The sequence below is a fragment of the Schistosoma haematobium genome, chromosome ZW (genome assembly GCF_000699445.3).
Source record: "Schistosoma haematobium chromosome ZW, whole genome shotgun sequence".
Taxonomy (NCBI): Eukaryota; Metazoa; Platyhelminthes; class Trematoda; order Strigeidida; family Schistosomatidae; genus Schistosoma; species Schistosoma haematobium.
The window spans coordinates 15,657,876-15,681,911 of NC_067195.1; the positions used below are offsets into that span (position 1 = coordinate 15,657,876).

General features: G+C 31.5%; 1 protein-coding gene across 1 annotated transcript in view; it reads right to left on the bottom strand.

Moving 5' to 3' along the window:
- Positions 1 to 24,036, bottom strand: part of MS3_00010310 (uncharacterized protein) — a gene marked incomplete at both ends in the record, with an annotated part of 87,450 nt that overhangs the window by 33,965 nt on the left and 29,449 nt on the right. The window contains 9 exons of the mRNA XM_051218670.1: positions 713 to 1,036; positions 4,861 to 5,067; positions 7,433 to 7,981; positions 12,465 to 12,586; positions 14,005 to 14,338; positions 15,681 to 15,875; positions 17,163 to 17,282; positions 20,137 to 20,258; positions 21,710 to 21,931. Coding sequence (XP_051070515.1) covers positions 713 to 1,036; positions 4,861 to 5,067; positions 7,433 to 7,981; positions 12,465 to 12,586; positions 14,005 to 14,338; positions 15,681 to 15,875; positions 17,163 to 17,282; positions 20,137 to 20,258; positions 21,710 to 21,931 — 2,195 coding nt within the window. The remainder of the gene's footprint in view (positions 1 to 712; positions 1,037 to 4,860; positions 5,068 to 7,432; positions 7,982 to 12,464; positions 12,587 to 14,004; positions 14,339 to 15,680; positions 15,876 to 17,162; positions 17,283 to 20,136; positions 20,259 to 21,709; positions 21,932 to 24,036) is intronic.

Sequence of the window (24,036 nt, forward strand, 5' to 3'; positions counted from 1 at the left end):
TATTTGAATTTATTGGTGAACCATTTATCTATGTATAAATTACAGCAAAGTGATGTAAATTCTAATAGTTGAATTCATGAGACGATCTACGCTCAATAATGACTAGCTTCAAAATGGATTTTCTGAAGTTCTATTGGGAAACCGTGATCTGTGCAGTCCAATTTATGTAGAGTAGAGAGAGATATCCAGTTCATGCATTAAATAAAGGGTTGCGCAAGAGTATGAATCGGTTAAAGTTAAACATAACCAACATTAAATGCCACATCAGTGGTCTAGGGGTAAACCGTCCATGTACAAGACAGAAGGTAAGAGTCCCATTGCTGAGAAGTCTCATACTAGGACGAACCGGTCGTCCCGTCATTCCAGGTTTTCAATGGTGGTCTAGCTTTAATTGACTTATGAATTCAACGATAAAAATTACTACAATCACCACAAATCCCTATTCTGATAATAATAAAAATCCATAGATTCTAGTAATTACATATATTTGAAAGCCAATTTATTCTGTGTCGGTGTGCTTGAATAACAATTTATAAAGATTGAAATCAGTGGTATTTAAAAGACTAGTTAATTTGAATGATATATTATAGGAAGAAAGATAATATTTAAACATATAATGAATAACAAATAGGCCTAGGGATGTTGATGTTTCTTTTTAGTGTAGAATTAAAGTTTTATAGAAATTTCAATTCATAAATTATTCCAAACATACCTGCCATATAATTTTCACTTGATCTAAATTCAACATATGAGTAGATACTAATGATGGCGACACTGATGGCGGTTCACATTCAATTTTAAACCATTTAGATAAATTTGAATGATACAAAATTTTGTTAGCTATTTGGTTATAATTACCAAAAAGTAAACCGATCGGCTGCCAAACTTCAAATCGATAATAATTATAACTGGATAAATTAAATAATTTAAATGATAACGTCAGTTGTACTCCTTCATTAACATTGAATTCAGTCGATTCTGTCAAAGATAATTTCAATGATGGACTAGTGGTATATTTATATGCTGTGATTATTCTCTAAAAGTGTTTTGTTATACAATTGAATAAATATAGAAATAAAAACAAAAAAAATAATTATTCATTCAGTAAGTTAAGTTATATACAAGAATGAAAACATTGAAAAACGTTTCTCATTTCTCTGATGACATTTAATTGACAAGATTGTAAAGTGGCACCAATTAGCGACAAATTAATTAATACATAGAATAGGAATAGTAAATCTTTTAAGAATATATTTTTAATTATTGTTTTTAGAATGAAATCATCAACTTTGAAATATTGACAGACAATTACAAAAACTACTTATATCAATAAATAAGTTATCAGAACTAAAACTTTGATAGTTGAGATCATTAGTCATTTGAAACAAGACTACCATGGAAAACCTAGAAGTACTGGACGACCGTTTCTTCCTATCGTGGGACACCTCAGGAATGCACATCCACGATGATGCTTCGCGAGATTCGAACTCAGGACCTATAGGCCTGACGCGCGAATCCCGTGAGACGGGATCGTGAATGCACACTGCTGTGTTCCACAATAAGACGAAACGGCCATCCACTGCATCAAGGTTTTCCATGGTTGTCTAGTTTCAATTGATTCATGATCTCAACTATTAAAATTATTATAATATCCACAAAAACCGCTTCTGAGAAATAAAACTGTACATCATTATGAATGATTACTTTGCGCAAGATAAAATGATAATGTTAGAAATTAACTTTGTAGAAAAATAACGTAGAATATGTATACTGTTGGTGTGCAACGTTATATTTTGCATTATTGATCCTATAGATCATTGTCTGATTCTGGTATAATTTGAAATAGATACTCTTCATACGATTTCTTCAGTATTCAGAATTTGTTACGTCTTAAAGTGTATCGGTACTTTTCAACAAAATACTGAATAAGTTATGGCTTTGATACTTTAAACTCCTCTTAACTGTTATATATTTGAGAGACAGAGAAGCATACATACAGTAGAAGAACATATGGAACTCAAAGCCAAAATCTTCAATACAGACGTCAAGACAGTTCTAATGTATGGAGATGAATTTTGGAGAACTACTACAACCATCATCAAAAAGGTATACGTATTTAAAAACAATTGTCTACTCAAGATACTAAATGTCTGCTGGCTGGATACCATCAGCAATAGACTACTGTGGGAGAGAACAAATCAACTTCCAGCTGAGGAGGAAATTGGGTAAAGACGTTGGGAATGGATGAGACATACATTACGGAAATCATCAAATTGTATCACGAAGCAATCCTTAACTTGGAATCCTGAAGGGAAACAGAAAAAAGGAAGATCAAAGAACACACTGAGTCGGGAATCGAAAGCAGACATAAAAAAAAATCAATAACCACTGCAAACAACTGGAAAAGATTGTCCAGAACAGAGGTGAATGGAGAAGGTTGGTGCTCGGTCTATGCTCCTTGACGTGGGGTAACAGGTGTAATTAAGTCAGTAATGATCGGACTACCATGTAATCTTTGAAAAGTTGAAAATTTCATAAAAATCACTAATTCGTTGAATCTTTTCATTATTCAGTTATACTTCGATAAAATGAGATGGTGAAGATTTGTAGCTCAGGTGGATGATTTTGATGGAGTTTTGTTCTCTGAGCTGGATGGTTTGGTTGTGGAGATCTGAAGTTTGCGTTGATGATGTCGTTCAGAAGAAAAATGAAAGCTCCACGACCAAACCATCCAGCTTAGAGAACAAAACTCCATCAAAATCATCCACCTGAGCTACAAATCTTCTCCACCATTCGTTATTTTATATAGATATATAACGCAAACATTGAAGTAAAGAACTGTGTTCCTTTACTTTTCATCTATTTCAACTCTCGAAAACTGTTCATTTGAAAATGGTTTCCATTTGATTTAAGTGTATAATTCTAACTTACTGTTATGATGACAATAAGTCTTTAAAAGTGTTATCAAAATCAAAGTATCTGTTCAAATGATACAGTAAATAGAGGATTTAAATCTTGAACTACCCTTAGTATTATTAAATTTGACCTACCTACAACGATGACATTGAACTAAGTTGTGTATACAAAACAAGATTTTAAACAAAGAATTTTAGTTTGAGTAACAAAACGAAAGAAACAACTAATAAACAATAAAGTACTTTTGTTTGATTTGATACAATACCTAGTGACAATAGTGTATAGTTAATAACAGATGCTAAATTGAAAACTCTTATTTCACTCTTAAAATCTTTTATTTTCAGTGAATTATCATTCAAGATAGAATCGAATCACAAATATTTGTGATTGTTATAAAACATTTTGCCGATATTTTTTTACCGTTTGTATGTTGTATCATTTTAATATCGCTATTATCCTTCTTTCTGATATAATCACTGACCATTATATTTGTCTCTTTGTCTCACTAACTCTATATTTAAGAAAATCACTTGAATAGAACTTAGCTATAGTCATTATTGATTGATTACATTTCTAATTCTAATGCTAAATTGATAATTTATATAAAGCTGGATTATTCAGTTCAGAAAAACACTGTTTCTATTTTGAGGATGATATCAAATTTCCAGGTAACACCAAGAAATTTATTGCTTTCACTTATTAAATGGCAATATATATATATATATATATATATATAGGAAGGAACGGAATGAACGTGAATGCTAGAATTCTGGGATTCGATTAATCATTTCAAAAGGGTGATATTTCATGTTAGGTTTTTAGCTGAATTTCTGAAAGTAGAACTTTCTATTAACTTTCGTTTGTTGAACCTTGTAAGATAATGTTTAGGATTATAATATTAAGTTTCCAAACCCCTCTTTCACATAGTAAATTGCACCGTAGTATCAGTTAAAATGAAAATCTTATTATATTTATAGAAATTCATAGGTATTTAAACTTTATTATAAATTAGCGATATTAGATCTAAATATCTTGATCACATTTAGACATTGAATATTTGAGATAGTTTGAATGATTTTCTTAATTTATATTGAATTTGTTTTAAAATCAAAGTTTATTAAGGAAAAACACCTACAGAATGAGAAACACAACGACGTAACACTTCAAGTTAAATTGGCAAGTTGTTTCAGGAGATTTTATTAATATTAGTAACTTGTTATACTCTTCTAGAAAGAATGAATTCTTCGAAATATGTACGCTTGAGTAAACTGTAGACTGTTCGATATTCAATCATTTGTCTGTTATGCAGAATGTTTTATTTTAACATCAAAATTTATGATTATAGAAAACGCCTATATTTGTAAATAATATAAAGCAGTATTCAATAATAAACTGTTTATATAAACAAAGGTGTATAGTCTCTAGCAGTGGAATACAAAACACACGTTTCATCCTATTTGAGACTCGTCAGCTGAATGTACCTACATCCCACAGTTGTTGTTCACTCTGCAACTTGAACCCAGTAACAATCGCTTCAAACACCATCGCGTTATCCACCTAGCTAATGAGTCTTGATAGCCACTTGCTTGTGCAATACGTGAAGTTTGAATTCACTTGTTATTGTTTACTTGAATCTTCCCATTGATGGTTAGGACGGCAATTGATCATTATCTTATTGGCATATGTGCATACTACGAGTATCCATCTTTGATTATAATGCTTGTGAATTAAGGCAACATCGAAGCAATACGCACAGTATGCACAAATGCTAATAAAAAACCGATCAATTGCAGTTTTAAACATCAATGTGAAGATTATATTTTAGTCATAAGCATATATCTCAACTACACAAAAGATTTCTTCAAATATAATCAACATCTGGTACGATAAATAATTAAACTATCATAAAAGATTGAGTTTCAATTAATTAAAAAAGTGAGTTACCCAATTCAAAGAGTTTATATGATCATTTCCGTTTAAAGCTTGATAACCATTCAATGGAATTTTTTGTATTTTTATTGGCCATTTACACTTTTCAATTAATTTTATTATTCGTGAAAAATCGCCTAAAACTGGAGTAGATTGGTTGGAATGAGAAATATTTCCATCTAATTTTAGATTGAATTCAATTGAAAATTCTGCATTATGAGCCTGAAATAGATTCCGTTAAAAAAATGTTGATTAGAAAGATGAGGATTCTTGAATACTTTTTTTAGAGAAATAGTTATTTCAAAATTTGTCTTCTGTGGTTAAAAATTCCTGAAAATCTTGTGAAGAGTTATAGTGAAGGTAACCTGCAGCTTTAAAAACAGATAATGTTTTAAGTGATTACTACCCCTTAATAAAAAGGTTTTAAACAAGAAAGGTGTGTTTTTTATATAGAATTTATTCATAGTACCGTTTTCAAGTATATATTTTCTCAAGTTGAGGAATACTGATCAGTTACTAATTTCCATCATGAGATGTGTTTCATTAGAAATATAGAGTAACACAGTACGTTGTATTTAAATATAATGTGGCCTATATACCACATAAAAGACAGTTATTCGTACATGGTCAATGATATGTGAATGAATAAAGAGAAGTAAGCCTGTATAATGTCTCTGCTAGACAGAATCTCTATTACAAAAAAGTCAATAAAATAGGGTTTTGATTCGAATATGGAATTCGAACTCATCTTAATGTTCCATAAATATGGAATCAAAGAATTGTTGAATTGTTTTCCTAAAGCTCCTTCAATCAGTGTTCTACAAAGTAAGACTTAGTATTTGATGAAATGTGTCTTGGCTCAGTCTTGCTGACCATTTAAGAAGACAATCAGTGAAGAGACTGTTAGGTATATATAGTATATTTATTATTTTACAGCATGAAAGAAGTGTTCAACCAATATTGAAAAGAAAGATGAAATAATGCTCAATAACTTGTTGATAGCTAACTGAACTCAAAAGATCAAATGTATAACTCATAGACTATGGAAACGAAAAGTATTGACTTTGAATCCCAAAGTGAACATCCGTCTATTCTATGTAAAACTTGTAACAGGATTCTTATGTCAACAAATCTCAGTTGTAAATGTCAACATCAGGATAACTCTAACTTTTAGTAATTATTTTATGATTATGAATTGACGGAAAATGTATTGTGTACATTTCATCATCACTGAAGTTTGTTTTGTGCCTTACTTATTTCTTCTGAACAAAACAGAAAAAAGTGTATCTCAGGTGTAAGAAAAAAAGAACAATAATTTGTCTTTTGTTTTTCTTTCTTCACTGTGTTATTTTCTAAAATGTAAACAGTAAAATTGGAAAATAATAAATCATGATTTTGTTTGTTTTTTTGAAAGGCAAATAAATTTCTGACATAGCTCCCTATATGTATCAATGATCGGTTACAAGTAGAGTGGTACAAAAATATGTAGTCAAACGATTAATATATATATATATATATATATATATATATATATATATATATGTACCACAGTACAATGGCTTTTATGTGACCAAATGAACACATAATCATGATTAATGAACGAGATAAAATCGAAGGGAAAGTGGACTATGCACAGACTTACATTAAAGATATTGACTGAAAAGAAAATCATGAAGTTGGATAGAATTTATAAGTTTGACAACAGAAAAAGAAATCATTCTAAAGAAACTGAATCTAATAAAACTAAAAAAAATTAAATTCATATAAATAAAATAAAGTGATAGTTTTTTGTGGTCCAAAGATAGTTTGTATCAAGGACTGAATGTGATTCAACAGTTGAAGAAAAAGAAGAAGCACCGGATAGCTGCATTTTAGAGTATCCATTAGAAAGCATACTGACGACAAAGTCAGGGTTGAGATTCCGAGTCTAAAAAAGTGCTCATCATGTGGTTTGTGACTTAATTTCAGGAAACTTCGAAAAACGTCTACGAATATAAAGTAACTTGTGCCATTCACCTATGTTGAAAGTGAAATCTTTGCTTGTTAACCTTTAACAGTTGAATTCATAAGTCATTCTTAGCTAGATCAATTGAAATTACGGATTAACACTGTTGGTTGCCGTCTCGGTGGTCTAGAGGTTAAACGTTCGCTCGCGAGATCGAACGTCTTGGGTTCGAGTCTCACGTGTACGACCGTAGATGTGTACTACTCTTAACCTCTTTTTCATAGACTGTATATCTAAAAATAATTATTCAACTTGAACAGATGAAATTTTATCAAACATATTTTATCATTATTTCATCGATATCCTTTAGCATTACGTAATTTCATAGAAAAACATCTTTCACTCTATTTACATTAGTATTAAATAATATAATTTCACTACCTTAATATTGTAAAATATCAAGTTTCACCAAATGCCTATTACACATTTACAGTAAGTGTATCAGCTAATTTCAATCAGCGGTACAATTACTAACGAGATCATATCCAGAACATATCTCCTTATTAGGAAGAAGAAACTCACTATGTTGTTTCACAGTAAACAACTTTTTTTCAGGAATAAAAAAGAAATAATAATTCTTACATTTATCTTTGAAATAATTGGTTCACTGAGAAACTGTATCCGAGTATTATTTAACCATTTAAATATTTTCTCTTGATGTTTATTTGAATGTATTAAATTAATCCATTGTATAAAATTTTGATCGGTATACTGATGTTTGTATTTCAATGCTGGTAATAATGATGTAATGCCTAATTGTAAACTAACTGGACTTAATCCAGCTGTATTCAATGCAAACATTCTTATCTGATAAATATGTTTATGAATTAATGATTTAATATGTACACGATTAATTGTTCTATTTAAACTATAATAGCCAGCATACTTTCTATTGCCATAAGTTCTAGTTTGTATAGATTGGATAAAATTAGGATCTTTTGTATAAGCTGATTGTAAGTGGTCTATTATTGGATATTGATGAACTGATTGTTCATTCCAATAATTAATATAATTATCATAACTACTGTTTTGGTTAATTCTTTGATTCATAAAAGTCAGTGTTGTATTATATTCACCTTCTACATGATCATATTGACGGTGAATGTCAATTAATGAATCAATAGGTTTAATCTACAAGGAAGAAGAAAGGTAACAATGAAATGTGATAAAAGTCACAAATAAATCATAAGTATATTTTAGTGTAGTTTATACTGTTTCATTTGTTTCATTTATCTTGATCAAAAGTAAAACACAAATGTAACTTATGAGTGTTCATTGAAAAGATACAGTATGCTGTAAAATGAACTTGTTAAGTAGAAGCGTTTGTCATCACATATTAATATTGACTATGGAACAATAAGATTTGAGCACTAAACAGTCATTATTATCCCGTTATGGGATTCACCAACAGTACATATCAACGATATTTCAAGCGATCTAGTATCATATGATGTCGAAAAGAATTCATTGTTCTTCGATCATTAACGTAAACATTAATAAATTATCACTTCCGAATCCAGTCCATTTTTTACCCATTAAATGTCACTGATATCTGACTAATCTAGTTAAGGTCACAAGTTATTTATAGATATGCATTAATTTGTCTTCGAATCAGTTATTATTGTTCTCTTGAGTGTTTTATAAACATTAATTCAGCATGAAATTCATCATGATTTTCTCAAAACTACTAAAATAACTTTTATAAGCCTTCATTCATCACAATCATAACCTACGTTCTGTATCCGCTATCAGTTAATTGAAGAGTATGGAATATTTAGGCATTTTTCATTATCAACAAATATTGGTAGTTGTCATAATTTGTGGCCTTGTGCCCTATTAATACATAACGTGATGATACCACCAAATAGAGAACAGTGATTTATCGACCGGACCAATGACGCCTTAAACCTGTACGAGCAGTCTAGAGACTTTCTCGGCCTTTCTTCCCGCCTAGCCCTGCCTGTTAAGTCCAAAACACCACTCTCAGCCTCTGAGATATGAATCATGTATTTCAAACATACTGGGTTTGTATACATACTAAACAGACCACATCGCACCATAAAATAGAAAAAAACACTTGTACAAGATCTAGTCAAAAGTGGTTGTGAATGTGGAAGACTGTAATTAATAGACTGGGCATAACTCAAGAATGGGAAATCGTATAATAATAGTTTATAGGTCAAAATAAAGCTTATAATAAGAGAAACATGAAAATGCATAGTATAGCTACTTAATAATTATACAATAAATATATATGCATCGTATTGATCAATAAATGATTCTCAAGAGTTACCATTCATAATTCTCGTCGGGGTATTATAGTAATTTTGTTCAAACCTGAATCAGGGGAAAAATTATTTGTATTATTAACTCCATACATTTTCCTGTCACTAATATCTATAAAAGACTATGACGCATTAAATGAATTATGTTCAGTCAAAATGTGTGTGATTTTAAATGTTTGACACATTTTTAATTCATTTTTATATTGGTTGTTTGAATCTTTCCATTAATGTCTAGGACTACAATTAATCAGTATCTTATTGGCATATGTGTATCCTGTGTGGATTGCATCGATACCGGCTAAAGCCACATGAATCATAAACGAAGATGGATGATGATATCCTGGATTCCACTGCTAGCGATCATCCATCTTTACTTATAATGGTTGACAGTTTGAAGACTAACCTACCATTGAAGTGATTTACATATTCTCTTACAGTTACCATAAACCTATGAACTTCTTATATTACTTTTATTGCTTACTGATCTTATTCATGAATATATTTATAGTGCATTTTTTTTGAATACAAATGTGTAATAGATCTTTTTAAAAAAACACGAAAAAAAAGGAAGCCAATCATAAATTATTCGAACGTTGGTCAAACGTTTGCACCATAGTTCATTTATCTAGTAGTAAGTATCATAGACAATTGAATATTTCACGTTTACTAGGTTTCAGCACGCGTATCTTATTTATTTATTAGTAGATTTGTTTTAATGTTACTCATGTATGAATTAATTATTTAAATATGTAAATTAATTTATATTTTATTTATTAAAAAAAACAAAATAATTTAATAATTCGGTTTACTTTCTTTGTGTCATTTAACATTTTTATCAAAATGGAGTTTTGTGGAGATTGTAGTAATTTCATAGTTGAATCCATGAGCTGATTAAAGCTAGACCACAATTGAAAATTCGGAAGCAACAGTCGGACGTTTCTCCTCAATAATGCGAACCCACGATCCCACACTTGTGAATCGAACCCAGGATCTTTGGTTTCACGCGCAAACGCCTAACCTCTAGATCACTGATTCGTCATCCAACGGTGTTAATCTCTAACTTCAATCAATTCACGAAATTGAGCCATCGTCCAGCATTGTATTCAGTAGGCAACTGCCTTACGACAGATACCATTGAACTCCACTGGTCACAGCTTCTCCTGCGAGCTGGATTGTGGATGCGCGCTGCTGATAAGTGATATACTAGGGTGAAACAAACCTCCGGTCCTTCCACGTTTTCAATGATGGTCTAGCTTTAATCGACTCACGTATTCAACTATGAAATTACCTAACATGTTCACTAGTGACATAAATGAATGTCTTATTTGATTGAGATGAGGCTCAAAAAATGTATTTCAAACTACGAACTTTTTTGTGTATATTCTTTGCTTTAAATTTATTAACTTTATACAGTAGCTCTCATTTTAGTATTCAACCGATTAGCATAAACTATCAAGTAATGAAAATCAAAAGAGATCAAATTAAATCATATTACAAATTGAAAGAAGTTAGGGATTTGGACTAATAGATTCCATTAAAGCTGGATTTTGGCTTTAAAAAAAGTTGAAATAACCGTTTACTCGTATTCAAGACTGTCTATCTAGATGTATCTGTTAGTGCGTTCATGTTCACACTGGAACTTGAAACCGATGCTCTTCTCTTCAAACGTCCAATACATCATCCACTGATATTTTGACTTAAAACAATCCGTTGTACCATCTAATGACTGCTAAAACACAGTAATTTAGTAAATAACGCGTTTTTCATATGAGATGGAAGTATTGGATTCAAGCTCAATTGTGAAATTTAACGTGAATTCAAGGACATCTAGCTGACAAGCCCGATACACGATAAAATCAGCATCTTGGGTTCCACTGTTAGTATATATTCAGCTTTACTAAAAACTTGTGGATATATAACAAAATCGAGGTAATTCGCTTGGGATACACATGATACTGATAAAATTAATCCTATAAATATTTAATTTTTGCACTCAACAGAATTTTGAATTACTTAATAATCCATACCAGGTTTTCTTGGTGAGTTACACAATCGTTCTTCACGTAAATTCCCTTGCTAATTTATTACCATTCGCCTTTTTAATGGAACCTAATCAGTAATCATATAAGGACAATTCAGTAGGATCTAATAAGCCGGTTTGGCGTGTTCAGTATCAAAATATATTATTGTAATCGAGTTATATGCAGAATTTTGTTCTTTTAAGCTTTTTTTTGTATAACTGCAAATATCGCTGATGAAATTTTTATGCTAAATGGTAACTAATTAATTTCGAAATAAAAAGTAACAGGCTCCAATTCAATGGTTCAGATTGTAAATGTCTTTGACATGAGGACTTGAAGATTCTAGGTACGGTAGCCAGAGAGTGTTCATTGCTAAAGTATCTTGAACTAGCCCACATTTTATTGAGTTTCTGTTAATCGCGGTTCAGTTGATGTAGGTATCTACTACATTTTTCAAACAACCGAATCGTTTTTAAAATGTAAGTTGGCGTGAAGCGGGATTTCGGCACGTTAAAAATACATCCACTAAACCGCATATACTTTATGAGGTATGTGAAAAGTAGTTGCATGAAACTGATGACAAACTTGTAAACTTTGGTAAATCTTACAGATTATTTACCATTTATTGGTAATCAACTGTTTCACTTGATGAGTGTGATGCAGAATTAACTTGAGTCCTTGAAGCGAATAAAAAGTGTGCGGATAATTTTTAGTGCTCTTCATGTTTAAATCTATCATTTCACTTGGTCGCAATCTTTTTCAAATGCTTTTCAGATCGTTAATCGCCTTTCACTCAAAGATGGTGAGAGATGTTGAACTATGGATTGATAAACATTCCTACTACGTCCTATGTTGACTTTAACAGACTAGACACTGTAGCAAAATTTAAAACTATGTTTCAATGTCAGGCGGCTAGTAGTATTCGGAAGTAATCCTTCAGTCTACTAAGGACTGGCGTCACCGCCATTCACAGTATGAGACGTTATCAGTGAGCTATTGTTTCCCCGAATAACTTTTCGAAGGACCAAGATGTTTACATTATCTGTTCAGTAAGCAATGTGGAGAACAATTCTGCTCAAAATAATGGTGCTTTGTACAGAAATCAGTTTTCCAAATATCGACATTATGTTATTATTGAAAATGAGTAATACTAAACAACCAGATAAATACTATCACGTGAAATAATGAAAATGAGCAAATTATTGTAATAACTTGGTATTTTTTGAAAGGTTTTCAGTTTGAACTTATTTTGTTGTCAAATTATTTATCAATTAAAAGGCTAACGGGATAAAACATTTTATAACTTACCTCAGTATAATGTAGTATATATTGTAATATTTTTCCATTTGGTTTTTCTGGTGCATCCCATTCAACAATAAGACCATCTCTACCATCAGTGTTAACCATTAAATTGATAATTCGAGAAGGAACTACAATTTGAACATTTCGAAAGCAAGTTTTAATCATTAGGGATTCAAGGAATTTTTAAAATTATCATTCTTGATTGAACTAAAATCTGTTTTACAGGATGAGTGCAGAACAGTCCACACAAATGTAAATTCAGCTACGCATAGTTAGGAACTTGTTTAAGAAAATACTAAAGAAAGTAGACTGTTTAATTCACAAATATTTTTTTAGTAACTAATTTCTATATCAGAACTATCATAGAATACAACGATTTAATTTTCTGGTTAAAATTACTGAAATTCCAGTTGAACATAGGGTTCAAAATAGGATTTCCAACTCTCCTGGATTTTTACGTTGGCCAGTTGTAATTAGGTTTGTCAATGATCTTTTGTTAAACCATAAACACTTCGTCACATGACTTAACTCGGAAAGACTATGTTCTTCTTTTGTGTACAAACAGAGCTATGGATACCACAGACTGTTCAGTATGATATTCTCTAAATTTCATTCCGTTACAGATTTATCAATTGTTAGTAAACAATATACTTAAATGGAGGGATTATCACTGCCTCTCCCTTCTGATGTATACATTTATCCAGAGTGGAAACACGTGATTGAGCACTAATTATAGTTTTGAAAGTTATGTAACTCCATATAATATACCATTCAAGCTTATTGTATAGCAGTACATTTAAGAGGATTAAATTTTGTAGAGGTTTTATTGAGAAAATGAGAACACCACTTGAAATGAAATGAAATTGAATGCTTCTTTTTTTTATAAACTCAAGATGTAATTTATTTCAGATTAAAGAGGTTTCTGGTACACTTGATGTTTGATATTTATAAGAAGAAAAAGTTGAATGATAAGTATATATCAATGGTTGCATCATTGATTTAAACAGAATTCGATATAAAGAAAGATGATGTCAGTTATCATGTAAAATATATCAATTCATTAGGGAGAACAATGTTATTAAGTATTTCAATCAAGAAAAAAAACTTTGTACGCTATATATGCAAATTATGTAAACTAGATTGAAACCATTCTTTAGCTATCACTACCATTTACAGAACCATAGTAAACTTTAGAACGATAAATAACTCCTAGTTATTGATATGAATGTTTATAGAAATTGAATAGAATAATACTCATTGCTTTATTTCAGTCTAAAAGTGACTGTAGATGTTCGAACACTTTTTTTCTGTGAAAACTATTTTATCACTTAATTCGACTTGCACTTAAAATCAGGAACCGATCAATGTTAGATCATGATTGAAAACTCGAAAGTACCAAAAGGCCTTTTCGTCTTAGTCTGGTATTCCTCAACAGTGTGCATCCACGATCATGAACATAGAACGCATGACCTGATGACAGTAAAAGGGAAAGTTTATAAATAAAATAGTTCAATAGTAAAGTTTTTGATAACAATTTATAACTTGCCATCTTCAGTTGTACGAAACACCTCGGCTGGTTTACTGAACGGACCAACTCGATTGATATATACGTAAGCAATAAACAATTCGTATAAAGTATATGGACTAAGTGAATTCAAAGTAATTGAAATCTGATGGTTACTTCTATTCACATTTGCACTGAACAATACTGTGGAGTTTTCGAAGGGGTTTAATTCATTACAACGCTGATTGTTAATCATGTTTTCGTGGTTAACATTAAAGTGTTCATCAGCAAACGTTTCAGCGTCCGTGACACATTCTAATGGTAAATACACTTGCAAGTCGGAACAACCAGGTGGATCAATGCAAGATAATTTAATCTAAAAATGAACAGAGAAAATTAAAAGAACATTAAGGAATATGCAGACACACAAAAGTGAGAGAATAATCAGCTAGGGTGTATCAAATTTTTCTACGTTGTTAGCTTGTTTCTGAAGCTTTCATTATATTTTTTACCAAAATAGCCAAGACCTTCTAAAAACAGAACTATCTGGCCTAGAAAACGAAACACAAATGAAAGTATATCACTGGGTTTTTAATTTTATTACTCATTTTGGTTTATTATTGATCATTATGGTTTTGAAAAATTCAGCACAACACGTGCTTAACATACAGAAAATTCACTACTCAAAAAGTAAATTTTAACTGCGCTGAAACTGATAGTTGTTAAGGAAAAAAGCTAGTATACCATGTCTTTGGAAATTGAACAACAAAAGTGGGAAGTACTGGACAGTTATTTATTTAATTCATGGAACTACTAAGCAGATCATTTCCACGACTTCACTAGATCGAACATACAGGATGTACTCAAAAGTGGTGAAATTTCAGAGGAAATATTTGAAGATTTATAAACCTTAACCAGTGAAGCTCGACTATGTAAGGCTTTGACCACTTATCATAACATGGATTACTTAACAAGCTATACACTCTTTATAATATAAATAATAACAAATATTCGGAAAAAACTTAGTACAGAATTTAACATTTTCAGGATTTGTACTTAATACGCCTTTCACTATTCAATAATCCATTATTTTTTTTATCTTCTACATCTAATTGTTAACCGAGATAACTTCCAGCCACAGTGAAATACAGTGGTATAGTTAGTAAAATGCATTTATAAAGTTGATATTTTTTCTAAAAATGGGCTCGTATATTGTCAGTCTGATAATAGAATTACATTTTACTAACATTAGGTGAGTTAATATTTGAACAAAGCACACACATCAAGTCGGTATAAACCATTTCAGTACACTATTTTATCACTACTCAACAATGTAGAACACTTTCATATCCGTAATAACTATGTGGTGTACACTACATATGCAGATATATTTAAGTAATGTGTAGCAGCAATCGGAAACAAAAATGTTTGCCAGCAGAACATTAAATTAAAAAGAAAAGGAAGCAAAACAGAGAGTAAATGTAATGACTACAGAATTGAATTAGGCATTAAGCCTGTAATAGACAGCTGAAGGAAGACGCACAAATAATCCATTTAATGTATGATTTTCATATTTTATATAGACACTGTACAATTTTGCATATAATAATAAATTGGTTTATCGTACCTAAGTTCTCGTTTACTAAAACTACATTAACAACGTTAAGTATATAAAACCAAAAGTTCAAATAAGCATGTTTGCTTTGAAGTATACTTACTAAATAACCTTTCATTTGTTCAGTGTAATATTCATCTCTATCTATATAGTCACTGAAAAATGATATTTTCACTTTATTTGCTTGATGTACAGTAACAGATATGAGTGACGGTGTTTTTAATAATTCATGTGGAAGAGTTTGAACTTGGAGAACTTCAGAAAATGTTCCACACTCGTAATCATTACATGCTGAAATCTTTTTTCAGAAAATCAAAAAATTATGTTATACACAATGAAGCATTTTCAAAAAAATGTCTAACACATGAAAAAAAGAAGAAACTCATTTGAAACTATTGGAATATCAATCAAAAAATATTATTAGTAAAAATCAGTCTTTGGGATGAAAAGAATTGATGTCGCTGAATTATCTAAGAAAACCTACTTCATATTCACAATACCATTTCACTACTATTTCCGAAGGGAGAAAACTGTATAAAACCACTTCAAAATCTATAGAACCAACAAAGGGTTTATACAAGTTGATACACATGCGTAAAGTCGCAAATAAAATCATAACTTCTAAACATCTTTATCCTAATAATAACAGTGTGACTGATTATCTTAGAATCAATCATCCTTGTCTGAATGTCCTAACATTATTTTCGACTTTTCCGGTCTAATAAACTCCTTTATCCATAACCTAAAATTGACAGATTCAGCAACTAATTCTTGTAACAAATTCAAATAATTTATTGTTACTATGGTAAAATGATGCCCCCAGAATCTTGTCGTAAACGCTAGAACTTTCATAAAATTGTTATCCTTTACAAACTTGAAAGAAGATCGATAGTATTTGATGAATGCATCAACTAGTTGCGTTTCATTGCTTCCATTCCAAATACAGACATTCCAACATGTTTAATTATCTGCAATTAATTATATAACCTTCAATTTGGAAAGTTCGTTGTCGGTGATGAATGCCAGAACCGAAGTTCACTTTTCACAGAAAACATTTAAAGCTAGTAACACCGAAATTAATACGAACGGGTTTCAAACACCTCAATATTTTTTATTCATCTTATAAACATTTGACAAACTATTATATTATTGACAATTTATGCAACTCAATAAATCTGAATTACATTATTTCTTCTTTGTTATGTTCTTTGTCATGATATTCTCAGTTTCGTTTTAAATATCATACTAGTGGATAGCAAAACCTATTTAAAAAATAATAGTTCATCTACTTAGTTCTCCAGAGAAGTACTATTAAACAATCAGAGGTAATCTCGAGGACACCTTGATTGACATAAGGTTCACGCTGGTTTGGTCTCGCTAATAAGTTTTGACAATCTGAAGGTCACTGATATCCCCTTCGTGATTCGAACCAAAGTCATCCAGTTTCAAACCCTGAGACGTTTCAGCTAAACTAGATGATTCACTACTGACTTTCAGCACAACTGATTGATCACTGACTTATGTTAACCACTGACCAACGACAAATATGACGCGTGATAACACCTAAATAATAAAAATAACTTACTTTTAAATTATATCTTGTCGATGGTTTTAAATTGGTCAACTCGTTTTGTTGTACAAAACTGTTTATATTAGAACATTTTTTCACTTCCACAAAATCACTATTCTCAATCCAATAATATAACTATAAAATAAAATTACATAACTAGAATTAGCATCATAAAAATACCAAAAAGAAAACAGTTTAGTCACTATTTCAATTAATCATTCATAGGGATATTCATTTTCAACAAACGATATACTACTGCTCAAATGTTTATCAATTTTTAAACAAAATTACTATATTGACAGCTGAAATCATGAGTCGATCTAAGCTAGAACGGAACACCTGGAAGCACTGGATGGCCAGTGTAGCAGCAGTCTCTACATCAGTAGGCCTCAACATACACAAGGGGAAAACCAAGGTCCTCAAATACGACACGGAGAACAGCAATCCAATCACTCTTGATGGCGAAACTCTGGAAGATGTAGAATCCTTCACATACCTGGGAAGCATCATCGATGAACAAGGAGGTTCAGATGCAGACGTAGGGGCGAGGATTAGCAAAGCAAGGGCCGCATTCCTACAATTGAAGAAAATATGGGACTCAAAAGGACTTTCAACCAATATCAAAGTGAGAATCTTCAATACGAACGTCAAGGCAGTTCTACTGTACGGAGCTGAAACTTGAAGAACTACAACAACCAAGTATTTATAAATAGCTGTCTACGCAAGATACTCAGCATCCATTGGCCGGATACCATCAGCAACAGACTTTTTTTGTGGAAGAGAACAAACCAACTTCCAGCTGAAGAAGAAATTAGGAAAAGACGATGGAAATGGATAGGACATACACTACGCAAATCGTCAAACTGCATCACGACACAAGTACTAACTTGGAATCCTGAAGGGAAGCGGAAAATAGGAAGGCCAAAGGACACATTACGTCGGGAAATAGAAGCAGATATGAAAAGAATGAATAACAACTGGAAAGAGCTGGAAAGGACTCCCCAGGACAGGGTTGGATGGAGAATGCTGGTGAGCGGCCTATGCTCCTTCACGAGGAGTAACAGGCGTAAGTAAGTAAGTATGGGACTCTTTACCAGTGCTCATCCACGATCCCTTACACCAAACTCAGACACATGACTTTCGGGCTCTCGTGCGAACGCTTAACCTCTAGCCCATCTAGTCAAAGTTCAACGGTGTTAACGTCTAACTTTAGTCGTTCCATAATCTTGAGCGACCACCTTTCATTTATGTTAGATTGCAATTAAATGTGAAGAAATGGTATTTCCTTATTAACCAGTGTGCGAACAAAAACCTTTTTCTGAGTCCTGAGTGCGGGATGACGGATGAGCACTGCTGAGCAGTCTCATAATAGGACGAAATGCTCATTCAGTGTTTTCAGGTTTTCAATAGTGGTCTAGCTTAGACCAACACGTGAATTCAAGTTTGAAAATACTACGATCTCCACAAATCCCCATACTGATAAAAATCAATTTGTATCATGTAAAATTCATCATTTCAATCCGAGAACGAATAATTGAAATTCCCAAAGTAGACAATAACAAAAAGTAACCATCACTTTGAAATAAAACCACATGAATATTTATGAGATACTACCTACCTGTATAAGAAATATAGACAAATAAATAGAAAGAAGTTAAAAAAATGAGTGGCAGTTACCTACTGATGGAAATGGAAGATGGCCGCGCAATATAGTGGATTGACTGAAGTTAGATGTTAACAAAAATGAATACCGCCGCAGTGCTCTAGAGGTCAAGCGTTCGCTCATGAGACCGAATGTCCTGAGTCCGAGTTCCGTGCGTAGGATCATGGATGTTCACCGGTAAGGAATCCCATACTAGGACTAAACGGTCATCAAGTGCTTTCGGGTTTTTAACAGTGGTCTAACACTGACCTATTGACGTTCTCAATAAAATTTATATTTTTTTATTTATATGAATTTGAGGCAACCCTTAAAGGATTTGTTAATGTACAAAATTGTCTATGGAAACATTTACTTATCAACGATTACAATAATTTCCGTTTAAAATCAGTAGTAGTTTTGCCACAATTTCTAAAGAACTTGTTCCAATCTTCAATGAAATCAGAGATAAGGAAGAAAAACAGATGTCACTCGCTAGTTTGTACAATAAGAACTTTATTGAACACTCAGAATAATTTTCTTTGTAATTACTAAATCTATAGGGTTACATGGTAGCGAATAGGCTTATTTGTTATATGGTTTAAAGTTTTGTATCTTCATTGTTGGTATATGAAATACACATACTTGTAATATAAATCGAGTTTTATTTATGTAAATGGATTGTACAATTAAGAATAATGAGAAATATTAAACATTTTGTAATGAAACACTTGTAAGTTGAAACTAATCTAACAATTCTACTAATGTGGACCACATAAGTAATGTCTACAGTCCAATATAAGAAAACTGAAGATTGAGAGAATAATGATTGATTCAATTTTGTTAGATCTTAAGGTAATAACGGTTGTGTGTCTGAAAGAATAAAATCCATCAAATCATTATTTGTAAGATGTATAACAAAATAATTTCAATATCATTGACAGATATTTCATTAGCATGGGGATTGTGGAGATTATGGTATTTTCATAGTTGAATTCATGAGTCTATCTAAGCTAGATCACCATTGAGAACTTGGAAGTACTGGATGACCGTCTCGTCCCAGCATGAGACTCCTCAGCAGCGGACGTTCACGGTCTTGCATGTTGGATTCAAACCCACGACCTGCTCTCTCGCGTTCAACCGCGTGACCTCTAGCCGGCATCCAAAGGTGTTAATGTTTATCTTCAATCCGGATCGTTGATGCTCACAGCCGAGTCGCATACTAAAATGAAACATACAATCAATGCTTCCAGATATTTCATCATTTATTTTGAATTTCTGTGTTTATTTTTTAGTGTTAAATAATTAGTGAAACAAAAGGATACATTATTAGTGGCCAAAAAAACTAACCTGATATTCTTTAACTAAGGATAATGATAATGTATTGGTTTGCAATGCTGCTGCCCAAAGAACATGAATAGATGTGCTTGTAACGTTTATTAAATACAGTTTCATAATAACTTCACTTAATGCTGCTTAAAAGTAAGGAAGATAAATAAGGTATTAGTAAATCTATTAAGAAAATAAATTTACTATCATAATTTTGAGGAAGATCAAGAAACTAAAAAGCTGAAATTGAACATTGTTATTATTGTTATGCACTTCTTGAAACACTGTACAAATGACCATACGTTTAACGAAACTGTCCAAAGAATAGTTCCATTTAGTTTTGTTTATTCGAAAAAATATATTCCTTATAGAAAACGATCAAGTAGTGGCGTTTAAAAATTTTAAAAAAATAATTAACAATGTCTACTTTGTTTGATACATGTCTTAGTTTAAGAATACCTCTTCGTTTGATTAGGAAATATAGGTAGATATCTATTATTAAGTACATAGAAAATATGAAATACAAACTTTTGTTAACTCTCTGAATTCAGATTGAATCAGTCATTGATCAGAGGTTAGTTTATTGCTTGTTACAGTCTACAAATGAATGTTTTCTTAAATCTGCTTATTCGCTGAATGGTATACTAACATCGCGCATTCTGTATTGATGGGTTCCGTTTAAAGAAATTTGAAAGTAGCAAGTGCATATAGTTACTTGTAAAGTATGCAAAATTCTTTTTCAATAAAATTTTTACTACTGAACATCAAATTCAATGAAACAACTCAAAACAGGTCTCAATATCTCATCCTTAATCAGGATTATTTATTTTAGTTAAATGTTTTAGCTTAATATATTTTATGTTCTATCACTGATTTCATGCTTTTATTCTTCTGTGTGAATCCTGTTTCGTTTTTGGGAAAACTTCGCATTATTCACACCCATGAAAATGTCTACTTTTAACTTAGATCATGTATTGATTGCATCAGAAAACATCAACCTTTTTGGAAGCTCTCTGAATACCTGTTTTTGTTTATGAACTAACACAATTTCGATAAAAAGTAAAAAGCCACAAAAATCATTTCTGCAATTGTTAAGTTATTAAGTGTTTTAAAAATATAAACGTAAGGTGTAAAGGACTATAAATGATGAATGAAAGACGCGTTACAGTCACTTTTCTGCATATTTGTGGATGTCGTTAGTAAATTGCGTAGTGTATAATAATTTGTTGAACGAGATGGCAGATTAATGTGAACACTGACTACGGTATCCAGTTGTATTCACCTAACGAGTTCTTAACAGTGTAAACAAAATACGTCCTAGACCACACTGCTGTCCACTAACAAAATAAAATTGAATATGTTGGCCGGAAACATTATTACGAAAAGTGTTCTAATGAAATTTCGCTCTAATATGGTGGCAGCATTTGATTAGTGCTTTTTATTCATGCAAGTCGAGTTGTTTTCTATCTGGAAACAGTTTATTATCGAATAAAATTTCCCTTGGAAACCTGAAAATGAAAGTACTAATCAAACTCCTATACATACATCCAACAGTCAGTTAAAAAGGAAAATTCACAATTCGATAATCACTTACTATTGGATAAATGTGATACTGAATAAAAAACAGAATTAGATTTTTTACTCCATCCAAGAAAATTTACTGAAGATAGACTGATACAATATGAACCAGTCTGAAAGATTATTGATATATTATATATTGTATATATATAACGATCATTTATTGGATTTTTAATAGTTTCATTTAGATTTATAACACTGAATAGTTCCCATTCTTCATCCATGATTAGTTCACAATCTGTAAATGAGATAAATTAGAAAATAATAATGAAAAGTTTTGATGAGTAAAAAGCTGAAGTGTAATTCTCGCGGTTTTAGAGAGAAGCCATGGCCATATGTTAGACAAAACTCAACACAATGCATTGGGAGATGATCACACACAAACTTAGATAATAAAACTGTTGAGTCCCGGCTAAGTGGAGAAGAGGTTTGTTGTCCGTTCGTGAGATCAATGGTTTTGGACGCGGTCCCTTTCGACATAGTTGTAGGTAGGCAGTCCCATCTTATGATAAAATGACTGTTTGGCGCTCCTTGGTCTCAACTGGTGATCTAGCTAAGATCGATTCATGAGTTAAACCATGAAAATTCTACACTCATCACAAAATCATGTACGAATAAAAATGATTACGTTAAACGCGTCATTGTAGTATCGATAAAGTACTTTTCAACATTTCCTATTCGGTTGTGATCAAGTTTATTGTTTAACGATTATCACTTATAAATTACTTTTGGGGAATAACCACACATTAGGTTGACTAATAATAAGTACATCGATCAGTATTTTTCCGGTAGATAGCACAGATGTATTCGGTAAATTTTTCTTTTGACGTGTAGTAAATCCCCTTGAATACTCTAATTTCGAATGGTTAATTTTGAATAATATTCAAGTTAACCTGTCCATGTGGTAGCTGGCCTTATGTAGTATTGTAGTGAACGAAGACTTCAGTAGAATAAAGCAGTTTATTGTTTAATGTGAAATTACACAGTGGTTTAGTAAAATATGAAAATCATACGATAAATAAATCATTTGTACATCTTCTTTGAGTTGTTCTTTACCTACTACATTGTTCCTCTAATTCTGTTGTTGTTTCGATTGCTCTCCGATTTCCCTTGTGTTTTCTATAACTCCGTCTTCTGCTGCCGGGCATACCACTTCTGATTTCAGTTGCATACTACTTATATCTGTCAGTAAAAGTAATATACACTACAATATATCTCGATAGGTTATAGACGAGTCATCATGTGTTAGATCATCTAGTTCATATTTAAACTAGTTTTTATATACAATACTGGACAATCATCCGGGTATTTCACAAATTCGTATTAGCTAAAAATGTGAATCACTGAATCCCGCTTGTGTAAATAAATTTGAAAACTTTGGTTTTGTCCTATTCTCAATTATTTAATGTCCTCAGGAGGGCAAGTTCAAACGTGAACAAAACAAATATATAGTCTGATATTATTTAAAATTTTAACTCCTTATTACTTAACAATTACTTATTATTGTTAAAAACTTACTTCACCAGTCACATTGTCTTATTTGATATAGGATGTGTAATGGAATTACAGAATGCATCATTAAAACTAAACACCTTTTTCAATTTTAAATAAGTAATTCGACATCATACTACTATTTCTGATTTTCAGCATATTTCTGTATCTCTCTCTGTATATATGTATATACATACATACATTCTACTAAGTAATGTGACAAAATATACTGAATTCCTGTTTAAACTTTGATACATACATGGCCGTCCAGACATGGATCACTAGAAACCTTATTCTTATCATACCCATTTAACACAAAAAAATATTTCAGCTAGCACGAAAGTTGTAACATAACATTCCTATATGGATTAGTGTGATTATACTAACCCAATGCGTGTCTAGAGTAATTATGATCACTATTTCCATTTCTTGTTTATTCTAATATAAAAATATTAGTTCAAGATTTGATAAGGGGTGTAGAGTTAGATTAAACTGAAAAGTAAAGAGTATTTTTGAAGTTCCGACTACATCAATTTAAATAGTGTTTTTTTCTAAATACAGGAACCGTTTAAAGAATATTTAATTCTGAAAAATACGGTTGTAGATCTTGACCGAAATTGATTTTTTCAAATATTTAACGCTTAAAAATTCAAGTTCGATGCCTACAAATTTCTCATTACATTCTCAATTCTTTACTGACTCTGTCATTAGTCAAACAAAACGGAAATCGGTCTTGATTTCATGTGTATTATTAGAAAACAATGATTCAATACAACCGATTATGGACATACACTTTGAACAAACTCTAATGTAAAAACGTTTACCCCAAACTAACAATGTATCTTCAACAGA